General features: G+C 53.4%; 1 protein-coding gene across 1 annotated transcript in view; it reads right to left on the reverse strand.

The window, feature by feature from the left end:
- Positions 1-292: 292 nt before the first annotated feature.
- The window catches only part of LOC121291139 (E3 ubiquitin-protein ligase TRIM39-like), a 37,574-nt gene continuing 15,837 nt past the window's right edge, over positions 293-22,029 (reverse strand). The window contains exons 3-6 of the mRNA XM_041212220.1: positions 14,812-15,039; positions 10,404-10,426; positions 7,873-7,988; positions 293-1,374 (exon numbers count right to left, since the gene is read on the reverse strand). Coding sequence (XP_041068154.1) covers positions 776-1,374; positions 7,873-7,988; positions 10,404-10,426; positions 14,812-15,039 — 966 coding nt within the window. The 3' untranslated portion in view covers positions 293-775. The remainder of the gene's footprint in view (positions 1,375-7,872; positions 7,989-10,403; positions 10,427-14,811; positions 15,040-22,029) is intronic.

Below are 22,029 nucleotides of genomic sequence, written 5' to 3' on the forward strand. Positions count from 1 at the left end.
GAGAGAGAGAGCGCGAGACACAGAGAGAGAGAGCGCGAGACACAGAGAGAGATAGCGCGTGAGACAGAGAGAGAGCACGAGATACAGAAAGAGAGCACGAGATACAGAAAGAGACAGCACGAGACACAGAAAGAGAGCGTGAGACACAAAGACAGAGAGAATGCAAGACAGAGAGAGAAAGACCACGACACAGAGAGAGACAGCAAGAGACATGAGAGAGAGAGTGAGAGCGAGACACAGAGAGAGAGAGAGCGGGAATGAGACAAAGAAAAACAGAGAGCGAGACAAAGAAAGCGAAACAGAGAGCCAGACAAAGAAACGAAACAGAGAGCCAGACAAAGAAAGCGAAACAGAGAGCCAGACAAAGAAAGCGAAACAGAGAGCCAGACAAAGAAAGCGAAACAGGGAGCCAGACAAAGAAAGTGAAACAGAGAGCCAGACAAAGAAAGAGAAACAGAGAGAGAGCGGGACAAAGAAAGAAAGAAACAGAGAGAGGGTGAGACAAAGAAAGAAAGAGAAAGAGAGAGAGAGAGAGACAACACCAAGAGAGACTTTTGAGTGTCCATTGCACCTCAGGAAGAGGAAGCTGGTCACTGCATTGTGGTAACAGAAATGAACCAGCTCTTTTCACTGGCAAAACACATTGCCACTGACAGTAATTGATCTGTACCTGACCTCAGGATATTTAGCATGGAGCTAAGTTGTGAAGGGGCTGGCCAGCTCCCGCCACAGTGGAACAGGGCTGACTTACACCTACGGCAGTGCTGCCCTCCATTCAGGTCTCGCTCCATCTGCCCTCCAACCCTCTCGAACCCCCTGGGCAGGATGTCGAGACCCCACGGGTCACCGATGGTTCCCAGCGCTCGGAGTGAGCAATGGACATGGCTTTACCAGATGAGGGGGGCACGAAGCAAGGGTACAGCTTCTCAGAGCATTTACTGGGCACAGTGAAGATGTGTGACATGTTCTCAGCATCATAAAACGACAGGTACCCGCGGTCCAAGTTCAGAAAGACACCGATGTAGTGGGGCTTGCCCGGGGCCGGCAGTGTGTGCAGTGGGTAGAAGCACTCGTATTCCCCGTTGCGGAAGGTCAGCGGCCAGTTCCCGCTCTGCGGCGTCAGAGTGAGGTGGCCGTTGTGCAGCGCCGAGCGGCTGCTGACCCCCAGCGCCCAGCTCTCACCCGACACCTCCACCTCCCAGTAATGGCAACCGCTGGAGTAACCCTCGGAGGCCAAGACGCATGGCTCCAGGCTGACCTTGCTGCACACGTCGTGGGCCAGCTCGGTGTTGGCCAGCCGCAGCGAGGTCCTGTCTGCCGAGACGACCAGGTTCGGGTGGGCGGTGTCCGGGTCCAAGGTCACAGTGGCCGGCACTGCGGGAGAGATGGAAAGCTGGTTAGGATTGCTCCTTGAGCTGTTAATCTGCTCGATCCCTTCCTAACGCGGGGAGCCTGTCTGACAGCAGCAGTAACTTTCATTTACATGGCGCCTGAAACAGGGTTTTTTTTTTAAAAAAAGCCCCATATTTTTCACAGCAGCCTTATCAGATAAAACTTGGATGCTGAGCCACAATTCTCCCTCTCTCTCTCTTTCTCTCTGCCACTCTGCCTTTCCCTCTCAATGCTTGGTCACTCTCACAGACCAGGCACCAGGGAAGCTTTGTTAAAGGTATAGGTTTTAAGCAGCTTTGCAAAAAGCTGGGACAAATGTTTAGAGAGGGAATTGCAATTAAAATCGGGGATGCGCAAGAAGTCGGAATTGGAGGAGCACAGACGTCTCAAAAGAAGTGTAATTCTGGAGGAGCTTGCAGAGGCAGGGAGGGTATAGGGGCTGGAGGAGGATACAGAGAAAGGGAGGGTGTAGGGGCTGGAGGAGGCTGCAGAGACAGGGAGGGTGTAGAGGCTGGAGGAGGCTGCAGAGACAGGGAGGGGTGTAGGGGCTGGAGGAGGTTACAGAGACAGGGAGGGGTGTAGGAGCTGGAGGAGGCTGCAGAGACAGGGAGGGGTGTAGGAGCTGGAGGAGGTTACAGAGACAGGGAGGGGTGTAGGGGCTGGCGGAGGTTACAGATATAGGGAGGGGTGTAGGGGCTGGAGGAGGTTACAGAGACAGGGAGGGGTGTAGGGGCTAGAGGAGGTTACAGAGATAGGGAGGGGTGTAGGGGCTGGAGGAGGTTACAGAGATAGGGAGGGGTGTAGGGGCTGGAGGAGGTTACAGATATAGGGAGGGGAGTAGGGGCTGGAGGAAATTACAGATATAGGGAGAGGTGTAGGGGCTGGAGGAGGTTACAGAAATAGGGAGGGTGTAGGGGTTGGAGGAGGTTACAGAGATAGGAAGGGTGTAGGGGTTGGAGGAGGTTACAGAGATAGGGAGGGACTGGCAGCATGTCTCCCCCATTCTCCTCACATTGTGTAAAAGCAATAGCGCCAACCCTCTGCCCCCATTCTGTCAGTGACTGCCCCAATCCCCGCCAGTCTGTAAGAGTGACCGCTCAGTCCTAGTCTGTGAGAGTGACCCCCACACAATCTATTCGAGTGATCACCCCAGTCTGTCAGAGTAACCCCCCTCACTCCTAGCCTGTGAGAGTGAGCCCTCCTCAGTCTGTCAGAGTGACACTCCCCATCCCCAAATCTGTCAAAGTGACACTCCCCCTCCCCCCCCATTCTGTCTGAGTGACACACCCCCTCACCCTCAGTCTGTCAGAGTGACACTCGCCCTCCCCACCCATCAGTCTGTCAGAGTGACACTCCCCCTCCCCCCCGCCAGTCTGTGAGAGTGACCACTCAGTGCTAGTCTCTGAGAGTGACTCCCCCCTCAGTCTGTCAGAGTGACACTCCGCTTCCCCTCTCAGTCTGTCAAAGTGACACTCCGCTTCCCCCCACGTATGTCAGAATGACATTCCACCTCCCACCTCAGTCTGTCAGAGTGACGCTCCCCATTCCCCCACGTCTGTCAGAATGACACTCCCCCTCCCCCCTCAGTCTGTCAGAATGACATTCCCCTCCCCCTCCAAATCTGTCTGAGTGACACTCCACCACCACCCCCCAAGTCTGTCAGTGACATTCCCCTCCCCCTCCAAATCTGTCTGAGTCGCACCCGCCCTCCCCCCCAAGTCTGTCTGAGTGACACTCCCCCTCCCCCCCCAAGTCTGTCAGATTGACACTCCCCCAGTCTGTCTGAGTGACACTCCCCCTCCCCACCGAAGTCTGTCAGAGTGACACCCCCTCTCCCCAAGTCTGTCAGAGTGACACCAACCCCCCCAGTCTGTCAGTGACACTCCTCCTCCCCCCGCCGCCTGTCTGAGTGATACTCCCCCTCCCCGCCCCAAGTCTGTCAGAGTGACACTGCCCCTCCCCTCTCAGTCTGTCTGAGTGACACTCATGTTTCCCATAAGTCTGTCACTCTGACACTCCCCCTTCCCTCCAAGTCTGTCTGAGTGACACTATCCTCCCCGCCCCAAGTCTGTCAGAGTGACACTTCCCCTCCCCCCAAGTCTGTCTGAGTGACACTCACCTTTCCCCCAAGTCCGTCACTCTGACACTCCCCCCCCCCCTCAGTCTGTCTGAGTGACTCTCCCCCTTTCCCCTCAGTCTGTCTGAGTGACACTCACCTTTCCCCTAAGTCTGTCACTCTGACACTCCTCCTCCCTCCCAAGTCTGTCAGAGTGACACTCCCCCTCCCCGCCCCAAGTCTGTCAGAGTGACACTCCCCCTCCCCCCGCCAGTCTGTGAGAGTGACCACTCTGTCCTAGTCTCTGAGAGTGACTCCCCCCTCAGTCTGTCAGAGTGACACTTCCCCCCCCAAATCAGTCAGAGTGACATTCCCCCTCCCCCCAATCTGTCAGAGTGACACTCCTCCTCCCCCCAATCTGTCAGAGTGACACACCCCTTCCCCCTCATTCTGTCTGAGTGACACTACCCCTCCCCCCACATCTGTCTGGGTGACACACCCCCTCGCCCCCCACATCTGTCAGAGTGACATTCCCCCTCCCCTCAGTCTGTCAGAGCGACACTCACCTTTCCCCCAAGTCTGTCACTCTGACACTCCCCCTCCCCCCCCCTCAGTCTGTCTGAGTGACTCTCCCCCTCCCCCCTCAGTCTGTCAGAGTGACACTCCCCGCCCCAAATTAGTCAGAGTGACACTCCCCCTCCCCCCAATCTGTCAGAGTGACACACCCCTTCCCCCTCATTCTGTCTGAGTGACACTCCCCCTCCCCCCTCAGTCTGTCTGAGTGACTCTCCCCCTCCCCCCTCAGTCTGTATGAGTGACACTCACCTTTCCCCCAAGTCTGTCACTCTGACACTCTCCCTCCCCCCCTCAGTCTGTCTGAGTGACACACCCCTTCCCCCTCATTCTGTCTGAGTGACACTATCCCTCCCCCCACATCTGTCTGGGTGACACACCCCCTCGCCCCTCACGTCTGTCAGAGTGACATTCCCCCTCCCCTCAGTCTGTCAGAGCGACACTCCCCCTCACCTCAAGTCTGTCAGAGTGACACTCCCCCTCCCCCCAAACTGTGTCAGAGTGACTCTCCCCCTCCCACTCAGTCTGTAGAGAGACACTCCCCTTCCCCCAAGTCTGTCACTCTCCCTCCCCCTCAGTCTGTCAGAGTGACACTCCCCCTCCCCCCAGTCTGTCAGAGTGACACTCCGCGTCCCCCCTCAGTCTGTCAGAGTGACTCTCCCCCTCCCCCCTCAGTCTGTGGAGAGACACTCCCCTTCCCCCAAGTCTGTCACTCTGACACGCCCCCTCCCCCCCAAGTCTGTCAGAGTGACACTCCCCCTCCCCCCCAAGTCTGTCAGAGTGACACTCCCCCTCCCCCCTCAGTCAGTCTGAGTGACACTTCCCCTCCTCCTCATACTGTCTGAGTGACTCTCCCCCTCTCCCCCGAGTCAGAGTGAAATTCCTCCTCCCTCTGTCTGTCAGAGTGACACTCCCCCTGCCCCATGTCTGTCAGAGTGACACTCCCCCTCCCCCCTCAGTCAGTCAGAGTGACTCTCCCCCCTCAGTCTGTCAGAGTGACACTCCCCCCTCAGTCTGTCAGAGTGACACTCCCCCCCCCAAGTCTGTCAGAGTGACACTCCCCCTCCCCCCTCAGTCTGTCAGAGTGACACTCCCCCTCCCCCCTCAGTCTGTCAGAGTGACTCTCCCCCCTCAGTCTGTCAGAGTGACATTCCTCTCCCTTTCCAAATCTGTCTGAATGACACTCCCCCTCCCCCCCAAGTCTTTCTGAGTGACACTCCCCCCTCAGTCTGTCAGAGTGACACTCCCCCTTCCCTCCAATTCTGTTAAAGTGACACTCCCCCTCCCCCCCCAGTCTGGCAGAGTGACACTCCCCCCGCTGTCTGTCAGAGTGACACTCCCCCTCCCCCCTCAGTCTGTCTGAGTGACACTCCCCTTCCCCCCCTCAGTCTGTCAGAGTGACACTCCCCCTCTCCCCAAGTCTGTCAGAGTGACTCTCCCCCCCTCAGTCTGTCAGAGTGACACTCCCCCTCTCCCCCTCAGTCTGTCAGAGGGACACTCCCCCCTCAGTCTGTCAGAGTGACACTCCCCCTCCCCCCAAGTCTGTCAGAGTGACTCTCCCCCCTCAGTCTGTCAGAGTGACACTCCCCCCCCGAGTCTGTCAGAGTGACACTCCCCCTCCCCCCTCAGTCTGTCAGAGTGACTCTCCCCCTCCCCCCTCAGTCTGTCAGAGTGACTCTCCCCCCTCAGTCTGTCAGAGTGACACTCCCCCTCTCCCCAAGTCTGTCAGAGGGACACTCCCCCCCGAGTCTGTCAGAGTGACACTCCCCCTCCCCCCTCAGTCTGTCAGAGTGACTCTCCCCCCTCAGTCTGTCAGAGTGACACTCCCCCTCTCCCCAAGTCTGTCAGAGGGACACTCCCCCCCGAGTCTGTCAGAGTGACACTCCCCCTCCCCCCTCAGTCTGTCAGAGTGACACTCCCCCTCCCCCCTCAGTCTGTCAGAGTGACACTCCCCCTCCCCCCTCAGTCTGTCAGAGTGACTCTCCCCCCTCAGTCTGTCAGAGTGACATTCCCCCTCCCCCCGCTGTCTGTCAGAGTGACACTCCCCCCCCAAGTCTGTCAGAGTGACACTCCCCCTCCCCCCTCAGTCTGTCAGAGTGACTCTCCCCCCTCAGTCTGTCAGAGTGACTCTCCCCCCTCAGTCTGTCAGAGTGACACTCCCCCTCCCCCCTCAGTCTGTCAGAGTGACACTCCCCCTCCCCCCTCAGTCTGTCAGAGTGACACTCCCCCTCCCCCCTCAGTCTTTCAGAGTGACCCTCCCCCTCCCCCCTCAGTCTGTCAGAGTGACCAATCCCAGTCTGTCAGAGTGACCAATCCCCGTCCGAGAGAGTGACCAATCCCAGTCTGTCAGTGACCGACTTCCCCTCCCCCCAACTGAGAGAGTGGAAGAGAATTGGAAATGTACATTGAAAAGAAAAAAAAAGCCTTTGAATTTGATCTGCCTTTCCTGTCTGCTGACAGTTGCCTTCACTCTGGGCAGGTGGCTTATCAGCTGTGAGGGCATCACTGCCACACCTGACAGCCAAGATCCTGAATCGATAAACATGCACTTTCCAACAGCAGTCAAGCAATTGGAACGAAGGAAAGCAGTTATATAGCGACTTCCACATCCTCAGGCCGCCCCAATACAGTACTATTCTTATGTTGTCACTCTTGTAATGCAGGAAACGCAGCGGTCAATTTTTGCAGAGCAAGCTCCCACAAACAGCAACTCGATAATGAGTGGATCATTGATTTTTTTTTAATCCTGTTGATTGAGAGATAAATATCAACCTGGACACCGGAGATAACACTCCTGCTTTTCTTCTGAAATAGTGCCACAGGTTCTTTTCTGTCTACCTGAGTGCAAAACGGTTTGACCTCTCTTCAGCAGGATGGCACCTCCGGCAGTGCGGCACTCCCTCAGTACTGGCAGTGGGGAGTGTCAGCCTAGCGGAGATCACGTCTATGGAGTGAGACTCAAATCCACAACCTTCTGACTCAGAGGCAAAAGTGTTCCCACGAAGGAAGTAACTGTAGCTGATAGTCTGCTTTGCAGGGGAATTTTGACTGGCATCAGCTTAACTGAGCCTGGAACCTGGGATTTCCCTGACCGTTATGATTCATTACAACACCCAGCCTATCCAGTGAGGCACTGAGTGCAGCCCTTTTGAATCATGCTCCTACAGCAGTGCTCCCAGCCAATGTCAGAGCCCTGTGGCAATTTACCACTATAATACACAACGGGATCTTTTATCCTGATCAATTCCGCCTTCTTTCAATATAACAAACCTAACAGGCCATGGAAACAAAGTCCTAGGTTTAACAGCCCAGGAGAGGTTGAACAAGCTGGGCCTGTATCCTCTGGAGTTTAGAAGATTGAGAGGCGACCTTATTGAAGCAAAGGAGATCCTGAGGGGACTTGACAGGGTGGATGCTGAGAGGGTGTTTCCCCTGGTGGGAGAGATTAGAACGAGGGGACACAGTTTAAAAATAAGGGGTGTCCCGTTTAAGATGGAGATGAGGAGAAATGTTTTCTCTCAGAGGGTCGCGAGTCTATGGAACTCTCTTCCCCAGAGAGCGGCAGCGGCTGGGTCGATGAACATTTTTAAGGCAGAGGTAGATAGATTCTTGACTAACAAGGGAGTCAAGGGTTATCGTAGTAGGCAGGAATTTGGAGTCGATGCCACAATCAGATCAGTCGTGGCCTTATTGACAGTTGGAGTAGGCGCGAGGGGCTAAATGGCCTCTTCCTGCTCCTAGTTTGTATGTTCGTAAACAAAATAGCCTTGCAGACCGACTGACAATTGTCACCTTTCAAAAGGGAGTGAAATTGTGAGGTCTTTGCCAGCTCCTGTTCACGCGTCACTTACCTGTGTCCAGGAGCTTCCTTAGCTTTTTCCACACCCTGTATTCCATGGGTCCTGAAAACTTCCCAAACGGCACTTTGTGCATTATCAGTACTGGGGTGGGTAGAGTGTGAGCCAGTCTGTAAGACAAGCCAACCACAGGTTTAATTCTGGGAAGATGGGAAGCAAAGCAGGCTATTCAGCTCTGCGTGCCTGCTCCGTTGTTCAATAAGATCGCGGGTGGAGGCCATTCATCCCATCAAGTCCATGCTGTCTCCCTAGAGCAATCTAGTTAGTCCAGCCCCCCCCCCCCCCCACCCCCCGGCTCACCCCCGACCTGCAGCCTCGGCCCCATTTATCCATGTTCCCTGGACGCCCTCACCTAACACAAGCCTGTCGATCTTCTGAATCTGTCGAGTGCCACGTTTTCGCTTCCGCTGCAGTCTGGTGAAACACACCCTGCTCCTGTAGCTCATGAGACTGTTCTCACGCCGTCATCCGGCAGTCGAACCCGTAACCTCTCTCACCCCCGACCTGCCTCTCACCGCTTCTCTCCCCTCTATTTCAGCCCGACTCCTGCGGTGCTTCCTGTCCTCAGCAACTCGCTGAAACTTCTTCAACTGCACCTCTCTCACCCAGAAGGACAATGGTTGCAGGTCCATGGGGCAAAGGCCTTGCAGGCTTCCCAAAGCGGCCCTTAAAAGGGGCCTGGGGCGGAAGTGAGGAGACAAAGATGCCAGAACTGAGCGAGAGGCGCTATTGGCCCCAGGGAGAGGAGCAAAGTGAGGAGTGGGAGTTAGAGGGAGCGGAGGCTGAAGAGAGCTCGACTCCTCCTGCACTCATTCCAACCTTAGGTGGATGCTTGAACTGACCTCATTCTCTCCGCATCTGGGTTTCTCAGTGTGGTATTGGGAAAGGATTCAGAGCCACAACACAATCATCGAATGATACAGCACCTAAGGAGGCCACTCAGTCATCCTGTCTATGCTGGCTCTTTTCTTTGTTGGTGTCATCCAACTAGTCCCATTCTTTCACCATAGGAACAGAAATAGGCCATTCAGCCCCTCGATCCTGCTGTGCCATTCAACTAGATCCTGGCTGACTGTCTACCTCAACGCCATTGTCCTGCACCCATATCCCTTGATGAGTTAGTATCTAGAAATCTATCGATCTGTCTTGACCATGCTCAATGATTGAGCTTCCACATATCCCTGCAATTTTTTTCCCTTCAAGCATTCACTCAATTCTCTTTTGAGAAAGCTACTGTTGAATCTGCTTCTAGCAGTCTTTTTGGCTGTGAATTCCAAGATTACGACTTAGCGTGTAAAAGAGTGTTTGTTTCCTCATGTTACCTCTGGTTCCATTGCCAATCACTTTAAATCTACCATCTGATTACTGTAGTATAGGGGTCTGGCACATGCAGGGTTAATGTGGGACCGAGACTAGTACCGCCCACACAATGATGTGAGAAGGCACATGACGCAGACCCAGAGGTCAGTGTGGCATTGAGCAGAGACGTGTAAAGAGCTAGACAGGGAGATAGCTCCTAGCCTGTACCCTTTAACTACAATAATTATTTACACATGTACAGTAATAAAGCCCTACAGTTGACCTACTGAAGAATTCAAAGACTTCTTTAAGACATACTGTTCTGTAAACAACACCCTCCCAACAATTATCAACTCTTCTGCCAGTGGAAATGGTTTTTCCTTATTCACTCATATGTATAGAAGCCTTCATGATATTGAACACCTCTATTAAATCTCCCCTTAACCGTCTCTGCTCTAAGGAGAACTACCTCAGTTTCTGCAGCCTCTCCATGTAAGCGAAGTCCCTTAACCCCTCGTTCCAAGTCCCTCAACACCTCGTTCCAGTCCAATAAGTCTGCTCTGCACAAGGCCTTGACATCCTTCTGAAAGTATGATGCCCAGAACTGGTCAAAATGCTGCAGATAAAGCCTAATCAGTTCTTTTTAAAAGCTTTTGCATAATCTCCTTGCAGCTTTTGTACTCTATTAATAAAGCCAAGGGATCTAGTATGCATATTTTAATGGCCTTCTCAACTTGTCCTGTCACCTTCAAAGATTTGTGCATATATATCCCCCAGGCTTCTCCGTTCCTGCACCCCCTTTTTTTAAGGATTCATTCATTGGACATAGCATTGCTGGCTAGACCAGCACTAATTGCCCTTCTTCATTTGAGAGTCAACCACATTGCCGTGGGTCTGGAGTCACGTGTAGGCCAGACCAAGGTAAGGATGACAGATTTCCTTCCTTAAAGGACATTAGTGAACCAGATGGGTTTTTACAACCATTGACAATAGTTCCATGGTCATCATTACACTTTAATTCCAGATTTTTATTGAAACAGCAGGATTCGAACCCAAGTCCCCAGAACATTACCCTGGGTCTCTGGATTACTAGCCCAGTGACAATACCACTGTGCCATTGCCTCCCCAATACCATTTTGTTCACACTGCCTTTTCACATCCTTCCTATCAAAATGTATCACATCACATTTCTCTGCATTAAATTTAATCTGCTGTGGCGTACTCACCTTGCTTGTATGTCTTTTAGTCCCTGAAAAACAGAAGCAAGAGTCCTCAGTTAGTGCCTTGAAGGCCAGGATTTCTAAGCAAAAGATCATTTTAAAAAGGGACAAGTTTTGAAGTTATACAGGATTGATAATAATTTAAAAAATGACTTCTGTACAAAGCCAAAATACTGCAGATGTTGGAAATCTGAAGTAAAAAGGAAAAAAAGTGCTGTAAGTACTCAGCAGGTCAGGCCTCTGTAGAGAGAAACAGAGTTAACATTCATCAGGACTGAAAGGTCACCGCAACCTGAAACTTCAACTCTGTTTCTGCCAACAGATGCTGTCTGAGCTACTGAGTATTTCCAGCGCTTTTTGTCTTTATCCTGTTAATAACTGGGTGTCTTAAAACACACGTACAGTCATTGAAGTGTTTTTGAGAGTAGCCACAGTTGTGATGTAGGAAACACAGCAGCCAGTTGACATCCACAAACAGGAATGTGATTGATGTCCAGATAATCTGTTTTTTTGTGATGTTGATTGAGGGGTGAATACTGGCCAGGACACCGGGGAGAACTCCCATGCCCTTCTTCGAAATAGCGTCTTTTACAACCACCTGAGCGGACGGACAGGGCCTCGGTTTAACCTTTCATTCAACAGGTGACAACTCTGACAGAATTGTGTCAGGAGTGTCAGCATGGATGTTTGTTTTGTGCTTTAATTCATGGGCTGGGACTTGAACTCAGAATACTCTGGGCAGAATTTTACATCGCCCGGCTGGTTTATAAGCAGGGGGTGACAGCCAAATTTTTCAGGTGGCCTACCCACCTCACCGCAATTTTATGCTGAATCGGGCGAGGCCTAGGCCGGCCTTTGCCTCAATCGAGGACCCCAAGTGGCCAATTATTAACCACTTAAGGGCCACTGCCCGCCCAACCTCAATTTTCAGGCTGGTGGGGAGGAGTTCAGGGGCCCAAAAATTAGCTCTGTTGAGGCCTCTGGCAGAAAGTGGTGGTGGGGTGGCCTGCATCAGTAGCCTCCTTTTAACATGGGGCACCGCCGCGCACACCCACCCCACCCCACCCCCCACAACCACAACCCCGGGGAGGGAAACCCCGCCATCTGAAATATCTTGGCCTTTCACTCGGCGAGTGCTACCCACTGAGACACAGGTGGCACCTGGCCATAAAATAAAATGAAGGCATTGCGTACTTACTCATCAAGGGCAAATCCCCAATCCCACCCTCCACGTTACAGGAGCTTTCCTACCTACCTTGTAATCTTCCAATCAAGGACTTGCTAAAATCTGGGCCGATTAAATTGCCTGCTTGACTGACTTGGTTTTATGCCCAAAGCAAAGCTTGCCGATGCTTTCTAAACTGTTCCGTTTTTCATCCTGTCGGACTAGTCTCTCTTTCTCAAGATCTTTTCTAATATTTCTTCCGCCCACTCCTGACAGCCTCTCTGGTTTGCTGGGCCTTGTAAACTATTTCTACAATGTCAGCCATGGTTTAGTTGGTAGCTCTCTCTTGCCTCTAAGCCAGAAGGTTGTGGGTTCAAGGCCCGCTCCAGAGACTTGAGCATAAAAATCAAGGCTGATTTTCCACCCCCCCACCCCCCACCCCTACTGTGTAGTACTGAGGGAGTGCTGCACTAATGGGGGTGCCATCTTTCAGATGTGATGTTAAACCGAGGCCCTGTCTTCCACATCCCATGACACTATTTCACAAGAAGAGGAAGGGGAGTTAACCCTGATTTCCTGGCCAATATTCACCCCTCAATCAATTTCAGAAAAACAGATTAACTGCTCATACCTACAATGCTGTTTGTGGGAGCTTGCTGTGCACAAATAGGCTGCTGCGTTCCCTACATTAAAACAGTGACTACACTTCAAAAGTACTTCGTTGGCAGTTAAGCGCTTTGGGAAATCATACGGTCGTGAAAGGCGCTATATAAATGCAAGTCTTTTTTTTTCTCTCTCTCTTTTCCAGTATCTAATCATGTGGTGCAACACCCCTATTTCAGTTTCTCACATCCTTTAATGCTCCATTATGGTACCTGACTAGCCATGTAACTTGCTCTGATCCAGTACAGCCCCAGCCACCGATCAGCGCTTTGTGGGCCATTTCTATAAGGTAGGGTTTCCACTTCACAGTTGTATTACTTTTCCAAAGCGAGTTTTCAGTTCAAGTTTCTGCTCAAACTTATTTGCATAAGCATGAATCAGGCATAATTTTAGAACACGATTGTTTATTTGTTTCCCCTTGCATTGATTAATGTTCCTCAGTGTATTTAAGAGTTGTAAGTTGGCGTGATTTTAATAACAGAGTTAAAATTGGATACGGTGCCAAAAAAAAAATAAGCATTTAAAATGAATGTCGAGTCCATCACGGGTTAGTAACTGATTTTAATACAAATGAAAATATGTCGACAGAACAATTGCTAATTTGATTGGTGTACAATAGTCAGCTTCTGAGTAAACTAAATATTTCATTTGAAAACTCTTGGGAAGGTGCCTCTTGCCCTGGGGACATCCCACTATGTCAAATCCCACTATGGCAGCTGGTGGAATTTAAATTCAGTTAATTTCAGAATTGAAATCATCAATTGCAAAAACCCATCTGGTTCACTAATGTCCTTTAGGGAAGGAAACCTGCTGTCCTTATCTGGTCTGGCCTACACGTTGAATCCAGAACCACAGCAATGTGGTTGACTCTGAAATGGCCTACAAGCCACTCAGTTCAAGGGCAATTAGGGATGGGCAACAAATGTTGGTCTTTCTAGCGATGCTGATGTCCCATAAAAGGATAATTAAAAACATTATTTAGGAGATATGGCACAGGAACAGGCCATTCAGCCCAACCAATCCATGCTAGCATGCTCCATTTAAACCTCTTCTGAGCTTTTCTCCACCATTGTAACCATCTATTCCCTTCTCCCTCATATGCTTGTCTAGTTTGCCCCTTAATGCGTTTGTACTACTCACTTCAACCCCTCCCACTCCCTGTGGCAGGGAGCCCTATATTCACATTCTCACCACTCTTTAGGTTAAGCAGTTTCTTCTGAATTCCCAGTGCGATGTCTTTTAGACCAGCATTAAAGGAAACTGGACACAACTCGCGCTTGCATTTTCTCAATCTTTCATGCTGTTTTGGCCGACTTCGAGCGACGGTACAATCTAACAGAATCTGATATCTTTCGTTCCTCTTAGGGCAAAAGCGATAAAAACTGGGAAATGAGGGTATTGGTCTGAAGTGGTCCTGTATGCCTTAAAATGAAATGCCATTTCAGACCAGTACTCTTATTTCCCAGTTTTTACTGTTTTCATTCCCCCACTTAACTCTGTATGGAGGAGGGAAATCCTCAGATTCACTTCCGAACGCTGGTGTAAGGAAGTTATTGAGGATATCTGCAATTCCTTGGCCATTTCTTGACACGTCTCTCTCCAGGTCCATCTGTTTCCTTTGCCATTCGGTGTATATATTTTGAGAAACCTTTCACCTTTTCCAAAATAAATATTTGTTCTGACCTGATGTAGAATTTTAGGAGCGTGGGGGGAGGGGGAGGGGAATCTCCTGATTAAATGCCGTAACTTTGGCAGAATTTACTGGTCCCTGCCCATGACTCCGCCCCCCCCGCCCCCCCCAACCCCCTTGCCATTCCCCCACTCCAAGCACCAGAGAAATGGTGTACTGACCTCAATGGCCTGGTGCACACACACACAAGACTCCCCAAGACGTGATGCTTGCGCATCCCCATATAAAATAACAACTTGCATTCATATAGCACCTTTAATGTAATGAAACATCCCAAGGCAATTCACAGGAAGGTTAACCAGCAAAATCTGACACTGAGCCACGTAAGGAGATATTAGGGCAGATGACGGTCAAAGAATTTTAAAGGAGGCAAGTGAGGTAGAGAGGTGGAGAGGTGCAGGGAGGGAATTCCAGAGCTTAGGGCCTAGCTAGCTTAAGGCACGGCCACCAATGGTGGAGCAGTTAAAGCTGGGAAGGCTCAGGAGGCTGGAATCGGAGGACAGCAGAGATCTCGGATGGCTGAGTCAATGGAGCAGATTACAGGAACAGGGAGAGGCAAGGCCAAGGAGGGAGTTGAAAACAAGGATGAGAATTTTAAAACTGAGGTGTTGTCAGATGGGAGCCAGTGTAGGTCGGTGCGCACAGGCAGGATGGGTGAACGGGACTAGGGCACGAGTTAGGATACAAGTGGGGGAGTTTTGATGAGCTGAAGGAAAGCGGTGGAAAGCGAGTAGCTAGCCAGAGGTGTCGAAATAGTCAAATCGACGGCTATCAAAGACATGGATGAGGATTTCGGTAGCAAATGAACTGAGGAAGGGCGTACAAGCGTGTGCAATTTGGAGGCTGAAGGGGTCTCGCCACTGTGGACTTCCCTTATTACTCTGGAAGGACCTCACCTTCAGATTGAGGACACCATCTTTCATCTGCATCTCGATTTCATGGATGTTATTCCTCAGGATTCGCAGCTCCTGGAACACCTCTTCGGTCATGTTCTGCAGCTTGCGGCTGGAGTCTCGCTCCTCTTGCCTTACCTGCTGTATCAGGTAGCTCTCCTCATCGTTCAGGTGGATATGGAGCTTACGGAACGAGTTCTTGATCTGGCACTCAGTCTGCCTTGCCCATTCCTGCAGCAGAGTTGATAAAAAGTGAGGCAGGAAGTTAACTTGTTTTTAATACAGTAGCTGGACGGTCATTTACACAAAAACTGCGTAAACCTCTCTCCACCATATGTCCTATATTAATTAATTTCCAGACACCCTCAGATAACCCATGTCCCTCCTGGCAGCCCTTCATAGATACTGGGATAATTTTAAACTTTAGGTGATGTTGTACAATGGGTGATATCGAATTAGCTGCCCATCCTATGTGGCAGCCACATTTCCTGAAGTCGATTCAATGTTCAAGCCAATTCCATAATCTCCCAATTTACACTCTTGCCCCCAATTAGAATGAGCCCTTAGTGTTATTCTTCAACCTCTCATCGACTCATACCATCATCTTTGCCTTTATTTACCCTGTATTGACCCCACAGCTCCACATCCAGCCTGTACTAATCTCCCAGCTCCTCAACTACCCCGTATTAATCTCCCTACTCCACGTGTACCCTGTATTAATCTCCCAGCTCCTTGTGTACCCCGTATTAATCTCCCTGCTCCTCGTGTACCCTGTATTAATCTCCCAGCTCCTTGTGTACCTCGTATTAATCTCCCAGCTCCTTGTGTACCCTGTATTAATCTCCCTGCTCCTTGTGTACCCCGTATTAATCTCCCTGCTCCTCGTGTACCCCGTATTAATCTCCCAGCTCCTTGTGTACCCCGTATTAATCTCCCAGCTCCTTGTGTACCCTGTATTAATCTCCCTGCTCCTTGTGTACCTCGTATTAATCTCCCAGCTCCTTGTGTACCCTGTATTAATCTCCCTGCTCCTTGTGTACCTCGTATTAATCTCCCAGCTCCTTGGTACCCTGTATTAATCTCCCTGCTCCTTGTGTACCCCGTATTAATCTCCCTGCTCCACGTGTACCCTGTATTAATCTCCCTGCTCCTCGTGTACCCCGTATTAATCTCCCAGCTCCTTGTGTACCCTGTATTAATCTCCCTGCTCCTCGTGTACCCCGTATTAATCTCCCTGCTCCTCGTGTACACCGTATTAATCTCCCTGCTCCTCGTGTACCCCGTATTAATCTCCCTGCTCCACGTGTACACCGTATTAATCTCCCTGCTCCTCGTGTACCCTGTATTAATCTCCCTGCTCCTCGTGTACCCTGTATTAATCTCCCTGCTCCTCGTGTACCCTGTATCAATCTCTGTGCTCCTTGTGTGCCCTGTATTAATGTCCTAGATCCTCATGTACCCCATATTAATCTCCCAGCTCCTTGTCTACCTCCTATTAATCTCCCTGCTCCTCAAATACCCCATATTAACCTCTCAGCTCCTCGTGTACCCCGTATTAATCTCCCAGCTTCTTGTCTACCCTATATTAATCTCCCAGCTTCTTGTCTACCCTGTATTAATCTACCAGCTCCTCATCTACCCTGTATTAATCTCCTAGCTCCAGGTGTACCCCACATTGATCTCCCAGCTCCTCATTTACTCATTATTTATCTACCAGCTCATCGTTCACCCCATATTTACTTCCCAGCTCGTTGTATACCCCATATTCATCCTAACTTGGAAACATATCAATGTTTCTTCTCTGTCACTCAGTTTGATTCCTAGAACTCCCTCCCTAACAGCAATGTGGGTGGACTTGCACCACGTGGACTGCAGTGGTTCAAGAAGGCAGCTCACCATCACCTTCTCAAGGGCAATTAGGGATGGGCAATAAATGTTGGCCTTGCCAGTGATGCTCACAACCCACAAATGATCAAAAGAAAACTCGTTCAGCTCCTCCTGCATCCTACATCATTCTCTCAGCTCCTCACGTACCCGACATTATCTCTCCCAGGTGATGTCCTTACACCCATGCACTTCCTGATATTCTCTCATGCCCCAATGTGTACTGTATTATTCTCACTTTCTCTTGCCTCCTCATGTACCGAATGGTAATGTCTCCCTCTAGTCTCTCTTTCAATAAACTCAGTCTAATTCTCTCACCCTTGCGTACGCTGCAATATTCAACGTCTCTCATCTATTTACCCCTCACATAGTGTTGCCAGCTTTCTTCCAACTCCCCCACCCCCACTGGGCTTAGGAACCCCTCTTCCATCACCCTCAGCCCCATGCCCACTGTTGCATTACTTGACCGGCTGACCAACGTTGTTGCAGCTGAACCAGGGGCTCATCTCGCTCAACACGGACAAAGGCCAAAGACGCACTCTTCAGCTTCTTCTGCAAGTGGTGCATTATGGTTTGTGTTTCCATCCCCCACCCACCCATATCTGGCTGCTCCCTCTCGACAGTCCTACAGTGCGCTGCTCAATCCATGCGGAGAGGAGAATCAACACTGGGGTCACTGTTTAAAAATAAGGGGTCGCCCATTTAGGACAGAGAGGAGGGGGAATTTTTTTTTCCTCTCAGATAGTTGAGAGTCTTTGGAGCTACCTTTCTCAAAGGTGAATATTTTTAAGGCAGAGGAAGACAGATTCTTGATAAGCAAGGGGGTGAAAGGTTATGGGGGGAGGGGGTAGGTGGGAATGTGGAGTTCAGGTTACGATCAGATCAGCCATGATCTTATTGAATGGCGGAGCAGGCTCGAAGGGCTGCTCCTAATTCGTATGACCCCCCCACTAGCTGTGCCTCAAACACTTACCTTATCCACACCCCTACCCTCTCCCCCACCCCTACCCTCTCCCCCACCCCTATCCTATCCCCCACCCCTACCCTCTCCCCCACCCCTATCCTATCCCCCACCCCTACCCTCTCCCCCACCCCTACCCTCTCCCCCACCCCTATCCTATCCCCCACCCCTACCCTCTCCCCCACCCCTACCCTCTCCCCCACCCCTACCCTCTCCCCCACCCCTACCCTCTCCCCCACCCCTACCCTCTCCCCCACCCCTACCCTCTCCCCCACCCCTATCCTATCCCACACCCCTATCCTATCCCCCACCCCTATCCTATCCCCCACCCCTATCCTATCCCCCACCCCTACCCTCTCCCCCACCCCTATCCTATCCCACACCCCTATCCTATCCCCCACCCCTATCCTATACCCCACCCCTATCCTATCCCCCACCCCTACCCTCTCCCCCACCCCTACCCTCTCCCCCACCCCTACCCTATCCCCCACCCCTATCCTATCCCCCACCCCTACCCTCTCCCCCACCCCTACCCTATCCCCCACCCCTATCCTATCCCCCACCCCTACCCTCTCCCCCACCCCTATCCTATCCCCCACCCCTACCCTCTCCCCCACCCCTACCCTCTCCCCCACCCCTATCCTATCCCCCACCCCTACCCTCTCCCCCACCCCTACCCTCTCCCCCACCCCTATCCTATCCCCCACCCCTACCCTCTCCCCCACCCCTACCCTCTCCCCCAACCCTATCCTATCCCCCACCCCTACCCTCTCCCCCACCCCTACCCTCTCCCCCACCCCTATCCTATCCCCCACCCCTATCCTCTCCCCCACCCCTATCCTCTCCCCCACCCCTACCCTCTCCCCCACCCCTACCCTCTCCCCCACCCCTATCCTATCCCCCACCCCTATCCTCTCCCCCACCCCTATCCTCTCCCCCACCCCTACCCTCTCCCCCACCCCTACCCTCTCCCCCACCCCTACCCTCTCCCCCACCCCTACCCTCTCCCCCACCCCTACCCTCTCCCCCACGCCTATCCTCTCCCCCACGCCTAACCTCTCCCCCACCCCTATCCTATCCCCCACCCCTACCCTCTCCCCCACCCCTACCCTCTCCCCCACCCCTACCCTCTCCCCCACCCCTACCCTCTCCCCCACCCCTATCCTATCCCCCACCCCTATCCTATCCCCCACCCCTATCCTATCCCACACCCCTATCCTATCCCCCACCCCTATCTTCTCCCCCACCCCTATCCTATCCCCCACCCCTATCCTATCCCCCACCCCTATCCTCTCCCCCATCCCTACCCTCTCCCCCACCCCTATCCTATCCCCCACCCCTATCCTATCCCCCACCCCTACTCTCTCTCCCACCCCTACCCTATCCCCCACCCCTATCCTCTCCCCCACCCCTACCCTCTCCCCCACCCCTACCCTCTCCCCCACCCCTATCCTATCCCCCACCCCTACCCTATCCCCCACCCCTATCCTATCCCCCACCCCTATCCTATCCCACACTCCTATCCTATCCCCCACCCCTATCCTATCCCACACTCCTATCCTATCCCCCACCCCTACCCTCTCCCCCACCCCTATCCTATCCCCCACCCCTACCCTCTCCCCCACCCCTATCCTATCCCCCACCCCTACCCTCTCCCCCACCCCTATCCTATCCCACACCCCTATCCTATCCCACACTCCTACCCTATCCCCCACCCCTACCCTCTCCCACACTCCTACCCTCTCCCCCACCCCTACCCTCTCCCCCACCCCTATCCTATCCCCCACCCCTACCCTCTCCCCCACCCCTACCCTCTCCCCCACCCCTATCCTATCCCCCACCCCTACCCTCTCCCCCACCCCTATCCTATCCCCCACCCCTACCCTCTCCCCCACCCCTATCCTATCCCCCACCCCTATCCTATACCCCACCCCTATCCTATCCCCCACCCCTACCCTCTCCCCCACCCCTATCCTATCCCCCACCCCTACCCTCTCCCCCACCCCTATCCTATCCCCCACCCCTACCCTCTCCCCCACCCCTACCCTCTCCCCCACCCCTACCCTCTCCCCCACCCCTATCCTATCCCCCACCCCTATCCTATCCCCCACCCCTATCCTATCCCCCACCCCTACCCTCTCCCCCACCCCTACCCTCTCCCCCACCCCTACCCTCTCCCCCACCCCTATCCTATCCCCCACCCCTATCCTATCCCCCACTCCTATCCTATCCCACACTCCTATCCTATCCCACACTCCTATCCTATCCCACACCCCTATCCTATCCCCCACCCCTATCCTATCCCACAGTCCTACCCTCTCCCCCACCCCTATCCTATCCTCCACCCCTATCCTATCCCCGACCCCTATCCTATCTCACTCCCCTACCCTCTCCCCCACCCCTATCCTATCCCACACCCCTACCCTCTCCCCCACCCCTATCCTATCCCACACCCCTATCCTATCCCACACTCCTATCCTATCCCCCACCCCTATCCTATCCCACTCCCCTACCCTCTCCCCCACCCCTATCCTATCCCCCACCCCTATCCTATCCCACACTCCTATCCTATCCCCCACCCCTATCCTATCCCACACTCCTATCCTATCCCACTCCCCTACCCTCTCCCCCACCCCTATCCTATCCCACACCCCTACCCTCTCCCCCACCCCTATCCTATCCCACACCCCTATCCTATCCCCCACCCCTATCCTATCCCACTCCCCTACCCTCTCCCCCACCCCTATCCTATCCCACACCCCTACCCTCTCCCCCACCCCTATCCTATCCCACACCCCTATCCTATCCCACACTCCTATCCTATCCCCCACCCCTATCCTATCCCACTCCCCTACCCTCTCCCCCACCCCTATCCTATCCCCCACCCCTATCCTATCCCACACTCCTATCCTATCCCCCACCCCTATCCTATCCCCCACCCCTATCCTATCCCACACTCCTACCCTCTCCCCCACCCCTATCCTATCCCCCACCCCTATCCTATCCCCCACCCCTATCCTATCCCCCACCCCTATCCTATCCCACACTCCTACCCTCTCCCCCACCCCTATCCTATCCCACACTCCTATCCTATCCCCCACCCCTACCCTCTCCCCCACCCCTACCCTCTCCCCCACCCCTATCCTATCCCACACTCCTATCCTATCCCCCACCCCTACCCTCTCCCCCACCCCTATCCTATCCCCCACCCCTATCCTATCCCCCACCCCTACCCTCTCCCCCACCCCTATCCTATCCCCCACCCCTATCCTATCCCCCACCCCTACCCTCTCCCCCACCCCTATCCTATCCCCCCACCCCTATCCTATCCCCCACCCCTACCCTCTCCCCCACCCCTACCCTCTCCTCCACCCCTATCCTATCCCCCACCCCTATCCTATCCCCCACCCCTACCCTCTCCCCCACCCCTATCCTATCCCCCACCCCTATCCTATCCCACATCCCTACCCTCTCCCCCACCCCTATCCTATCCCACACTCCTACCCTCTCCCCCACTCCTATCCTATCCCCCACCCCTATCCTATCCCCCACCCCTATCCTATCCCCCACCCCTACCCTCTCCCCCACCCCTATCCTATCCCCCACCCCTATCCTATCCCCCACCCCTACCCTCTCCCCCACCCCTACCCTCTCCCCCACCCCTATCCTATCCCACACCCCTACCCTCTCCCCCACCCCTATCCTATCCCCCACCCCTATCCTATCCCCCACCCCTACCCTCTCCCCCACCCCTACCCTCTCCCCCACCCCTATCCTATCCCCCACCCCTACCCTCTCCCCCACCCCTATCCTATCCCCCACCCCTATCCTATCCCACATCCCTACCCTCTCCCCCACCCCTATCCTATCCCACACTCCTACCCTCTCCCCCACTCCTATCCTATCCCCCACCCCTATCCTATCCCCCACCCCTATCCTATCCCCCACCCCTACCCTCTCCCCCACCCCTACCCTCTCCCCCACCCCTATCCTATCCCCCACCCCTACCCTCTCCCCCACCCCTATCCTATCCCACACTCCTACCCTCTCCCCCACCCCTATCCTATCCCACACTCCTATCCTATCCCCCACCCCTATCCTATCCCCCACCCCTACCCTCTCCCCCACCCCTATCCTATCCCCCACCCCTACCCTCTCCCCCACCCCTATCCTCTCCCCCACCCCTACCCTCTCCCCCACCCCTACCCTCTCCCCCACCCCTATCCTATCCCCCACCCCTACCCTCTCCCCCACCCCTATCCTATCCCACACTCCTACCCTATCCCCCACCCCTATCCTCTCCCCCACCCCTATCCTATCCCCCACCCCTATCCTCTCCCACACCCCTACCCTCTCCCCCACCCCTATCCTATCCC

The sequence above is a fragment of the Carcharodon carcharias genome, chromosome 19, assembly GCF_017639515.1.
Source record: "Carcharodon carcharias isolate sCarCar2 chromosome 19, sCarCar2.pri, whole genome shotgun sequence".
Classification (NCBI taxonomy): Eukaryota; Metazoa; Chordata; class Chondrichthyes; order Lamniformes; family Lamnidae; genus Carcharodon; species Carcharodon carcharias.